A 5,275-nucleotide genomic window follows, 5' to 3' on the forward strand; every position below is an offset into this window, starting at 1 on the left:
CCTCCATTAGATAATCCCAGAAGTCCACAGGAACACCTATTTAATGAGTCGCAAATTAGGTCAAGAAATCCTGTAGAGCGAACATTCGGTTGCTGGAAGCGACGTTTCCCAGTCTTATCTTTAGGATTGAGAGTGTCATTAGAACATTCGTTTGCCATCATTGTAGCGACTGGGGTGCTGCATAATATCCTGCGACAAACTGGGGAAGAACTCCCTCCAGACGACCCTAACCTCAATCTCCACCTCCCTTGGCAACAGTTGCTTGAGGAAGGAAATGTACAGCAGAACAACGAAAATGCAAACAGAAGGCCCAGATATGACAGTGTCAGGCATTTACTGATTGAAAACTATTTCAGGAGGTAAATGAAATTTACATATACCTATAATTAAATACCTATATATGTGTGTGTGTGTTGTAATACTTATTTAAGATACGATTATTTATCACTCTGTGTATTTTCAGTTTGTTGTAGGTCATACTGATCTATATGTCACACAGAGATGCCATCAACTTGAAGATTTGCTGGTGAAAATAACTACATATAGCAAGATGTATGGAATATTTTAATACATTTGCATTGTAAAACTGCTTAGATCATACAAAATAATGTGACATAAGCGAACATGTATTATCTTTTATATAATTCTTAACATTTGTACTTGAAACTGTTTGTTAATAGGCACAATGAATATCACTTTGTAAATATACATGTAATATATAACAATTATGTCATGATAGTTGAGCAAATGTTTAATACATAAGAACAATTAAATTACTGCAAATGTTCTAGTTCTTTCTTTATTTTCAAGATTTGTAAAGATAAAAGTTCAGTTTGCAGCTTTTCCTGCTTTACTTTTTCTCGTTCTTGTTGTAACCGCAGTTCCCAGATTTCTTTCATAACTTCTTTTTCCTCGATTGCATGTTTTTTTGCAAGTTCAATTAGTTCGATTTTTGCTGCATTGACAGCACTTACTTCTTTCACTTTGGTGGCCGGGGTTGGTCGCCGCTTGCTAGTAAAGGGAGATTGCACTGAAGCATTTCCCCTACTGCTAGGAGGCATTGCCTTCCCACTACTTGCACTGCATGAATCAGTAGTATTGGTCTGCACTGTGTTTGTGATAGCCGAGTTGTTATTGGAGTGTCGAAGGGCAGAACACACAGGACTGCTGAGCATGGCTGGAGTATAATGCGTCCAGTCGCCATTTGGAAGAGTTACCTGTGGAAAAATTAAATTTGAACATTATGTGAGAGAAATAAAGTTAACACAGTGCATAGGCTATAGCTATACATGATTAATAAGCATAACTATGCACAGTGACACATCCATTAGGTTTTCTCAAAATAAAGTGTAGGCCTACTAACTGTCTCTGCCGTCTCCACGAAAGAAACATCCACTTCTGCTCCGACATCCAGTTGAATGCTGTCATCCTCATCAGTAGGCCTATTTGATGCATCAAATGGTAATATTATTGCATCTGAATCTGAATCGAAGGGATTCTTGGCACCATCGATAGTCGGTTTGATTAGGCTCTGCACTCTCTCACAAATGGGATCCTTACTAACTGTTTTTGAAGGACCTCCACCTGAAAAAATACAGAATTAATTTAGTTATGTGGTGTATATTTCATATCCACTGGTGGTATAGTGCGAAGTGTCTTCTTGACAGTGCAAAGGTTATAGTTCTGATTCCAACTCCACCCAAGATACCTCTTTAATATATTACAATTAATTCAAGTAACTAAAAAAATTGTTATTGCACATGTTTACAATTCGTAAAATTGCATTATGGATAAAAATGCATACAATATTTATTGCTGTACCTAAATATAATGTACCAGGATATACAGACAAAAAATATATTACCTGTTCCAGTTAATACTTGAACTCGTTGATCAGCAGAAGTCTTTCGCGTGTGCTTTTTGAGATTCTCCCACACCGCTTTTAAATTTTCTGCAGTCCTGTGATGTTCTCCAGACATACAATTGAAAGTATCTGCAAGTATTTGCCACTGCTTCATTTTTTGTTGCTGTGAAACACCATCTGTTTTTTTATTTTCAATGATATTGAAATGTTCAGTTACTAAATCTAAAAGAATGTATTTCTCCTGCTGCGATGTATTTTTATTTCTCTGCTTCTTTGACAAATTACAGCCTTGGCTCGCCATAATAGCCTACGAAATTTCTAGCCAAACTTTGATAACGAAAGGTGTTTACAAACAGAAAATCGCGATAATTTCAGAAGATCGAGTTAAACTTATCTCGATTTTCTCAGAGAAAGATAATATGTGGTGAAACACATATAACTTTATCGAGATAGAAATGGAAGATTAACTTTTTATCTCGATAACATCATCGGGATTTTCAACTCGACTGGTGAAACCGGCCCTTAGATGGGTGACCGCTTGGGAACACCACGTGCCGTTGGCACTACTATTTTGCACCCTACAGAAAAAAATTTTTTTTTTAAAAATTTCAATTTTAAATTTTTTTTTCCCCCACAATCACCACATTTCCCCCCCCCCCCTAACACACACACTCACTCTCTCTCAATCAATCAATCAATCAATCAATCAATCAATCAATCACTCACTCACTCACTCACTCACTCACCCACCCAGTAGCTGTGAATCTTTGCATGTGTATACCTCATACAAAATTCAAAGTGAAAAAATAAATATATAAGTGTATATGTATGTATGTATGTATGTATGTATGTATGTATATATGTATATATATATATATATATATATATATATATATATATATATATAAACACACACACACACACCTATTTTGAAGTTTCTCTGTTTCAGTGGGCAGTTATGTATAATAATGAGAGATTCAAAAAGACGTTGATAACAATGTCATCAATGCCTGTTTAGTGTGCTCATTTGTTGGATGGTCGGCAGCAATACTAGAGGTGGTACAGCTGTAACCTGTAAAATTGTACCTGCAATGTGTTGTGTATGGAAAAAAATAAAAATTATATCATCTAAATTTTTGTTATCCAACAATAACCTTCCCATCAATGCATGATGTCACAGTAGCCATAGCTCTACTCTTTCTGCCATATAACATTGGGGGAAAAAAAAAAAAAAAGGAGCTATTAGAATAATAACAAAAGATAAAAAATCATCTAACTGCAGACCAAAATTCAAAAAACTTAAAGTCCTGACTGCCATAAATGAATACGTTCTAGAAACTTTTTATTCATTCTTAAGAAAAAGAAGAAAAAAAAATTATTATTTTTTTTTTTTTTTTTTTTTTTAGATATTCGCACATAGGTATAACACCAGAAATGCTAGTAAATTGAGGATAGTTGAACATAACACTAGGCGATTTGAAAATGGACTAAATTACTTGGGAGTAAAACTTTACAACTTAATATCACAGAAAATAACTAAAACAATTTACCAGTATTAAAAAAAAAAACAGTAAAAAAAATTCTTCTAGAATATCCTACCTACCCTCTGAAGCTATTCTTTAATTTGATTGATAATAGAGAAATTGAACTGTTAATTTGTTGAATGGACTTGTGATAACAGCTGCTTCATGTTTTGCATAAAGTTAAATTGTGTAACATGTTATGTATTTTTTTTTTTTTGAAATTTTTTTTCTTGGTAACTTGCATCATGTAAATATTAATTGTCTGCACATACATGTTCTATATCCCGGAGCCTTGACTCCACGTGGGATCAACAGAACAAAAATACAAAAAAAAAAAAAAATCCAGCTCACTAATCTAGGTGCATTTTGCTAACAATATTTGGAATATATATATATTTTTTTTTTGTGTAACATGCAAATTCTGTATTATTCTGCACACATTATTTATAATCTTCTATCATTTTCTTAGATAATAACTATTAATTCATAAAATAGATTGTGTGTGCATAACCTCCTGGAAACATTTGCACTTACCTCCTACTTTACTTTTTCATTTAAGCAATCCTATTCGCATGTATACACTTAGGTTGCAGCATCGAAATTGTGTAAAATTCAAAGTGTGTATTGCCTGAAAAAAAAAAAAAAAAAAGACATACCAAATATTTGCATACAGCGACACACTACATATTTGCACACAGTGGAGTTTTGCGGTAATTAACCTAGCACAATTTACCACACGCAATCACACGCCCGCGATGAGATAACACACTCGCTGTTTTCCTGTTGACCGGCACGAGGAGTAAGAAAAATTGATATTTACACGAGCACACACTCCCACACTAGTCACAACGTCGGTCATCAAGTTGTGTTGAAAATTCCTGTAGCCTCTGTTTTCCCAAATGATTTCACTTAAAATTTCATTTAACAAGACCATAAACAAATTTACAATACTAATTTCTTAAACAAACACTTCAGCGAACAAGTGACTGTCGCATTCATTACAAAGCTTACAACTTAACAGATGTTTCCGATGTGAAATAAAATAAGAAAATGTTTTACAACCAACCTAGAACATTTAGTCAAAACGTTTTTGTCCTGGTTTATGATTATTTTCCGTGACATGAATGTTTCAAAACTAATAAAAATACGAATGCAGCCAAATATAATGAAGTTAGCACATAAAAGACGACTTAAAATATTTCATTTTTCGAGAATTGGCAGAGCAAGAACGCACAGGTCCAACGGAAATTTCTTTAAAGATAAACGACCATCGGACAAAAACACCCCCTCCCCTCATCCTCAAAAATACGTGAATAATATACTTTTTCAATTATATTTTTATCGTTTTTTTTTTTTTTTTTTAATATACTCATTAAAACTTCAAAATAAGCAGGTACTCGTGTGTTTTTCTCTCTACAATGTACCTGATCTCGGTGCGTAAACCTACATCATTTAGAGATGGAATTAATGTACACATACAAGTAAAATTTTGTTCCATTGTAAAATTGAGAGAAAGAAGGTTTTCCAAACGCATTAAGTATGGAGACTTTAAATAAGATTACGAGCTTATAAATGTTTGCAACGAAATAAAGTGACCATGTATCTGCAATTTCAAAAATATTTTTGCTCTGCTAACCTCACATGCAAGCAAGTAAAAATAACCTCACAACTTACTTACCTCTCTCAATTTCGCAGTACCAAAACATAGAAGGGATAAATAGGATAGTTTTTATTCGAAATCCTGCAAGAGTTTTAATTTTTATTAAAATATTTCTCCAATGTAGCATGTGTGTGGAATACTTCATCAGCAACTTGCATCTGCACCTTGAGTGAATTGAAGGGCAGCCAGTTTTAAAAGCTAAACAGAAACTGCACTCTTGAGAATGCA

At 33.8% G+C, this 5,275-nt stretch overlaps 1 protein-coding gene across 1 annotated transcript; it reads right to left on the reverse strand.

The window, feature by feature from the left end:
* Positions 1-341: 341 nt before the first annotated feature.
* Positions 342-2,375, reverse strand: LOC134544314 (myb/SANT-like DNA-binding domain-containing protein 3). Its single transcript, XM_063388470.1, has 3 exons — positions 1,865-2,375; positions 1,364-1,584; positions 342-1,217 (listed from the first exon to the last, which is right to left on the reverse strand). The coding sequence occupies exons 1-3, from the start codon at positions 2,163-2,165 to the stop codon at positions 774-776; spliced, it is 966 nt and encodes a 321-aa protein (XP_063244540.1). The 5' UTR covers positions 2,166-2,375; the 3' UTR covers positions 342-773.
* Positions 2,376-5,275: the final 2,900 nt, after the last annotated feature.

The sequence above is a fragment of the Bacillus rossius genome, unplaced genomic scaffold (genome assembly GCF_032445375.1).
Source record: "Bacillus rossius redtenbacheri isolate Brsri unplaced genomic scaffold, Brsri_v3 Brsri_v3_scf36, whole genome shotgun sequence".
NCBI classification, from domain to species: domain Eukaryota; kingdom Metazoa; phylum Arthropoda; class Insecta; order Phasmatodea; family Bacillidae; genus Bacillus; species Bacillus rossius.

Excerpts from the sequence above, each read along its gene's own strand:
- LOC134544314 (XM_063388470.1), bottom strand. The coding sequence starts at position 2,165 with ATGGCGAGCCAAGGCTGTAATTTGTCAAAGAAGCAGAGAAATAAAAAT. Across the intron at positions 1,585-1,864 it reads TCAAGTATTAACTGGAACAG|GTGGAGGTCCTTCAAAAACA; the intron begins GTAATATATTTT and ends GTATTTTTTCAG. Across the intron at positions 1,218-1,363 it reads TCGTGGAGACGGCAGAGACA|GTAACTCTTCCAAATGGCGA; the intron begins GTTAGTAGGCCT and ends ATTTTTCCACAG.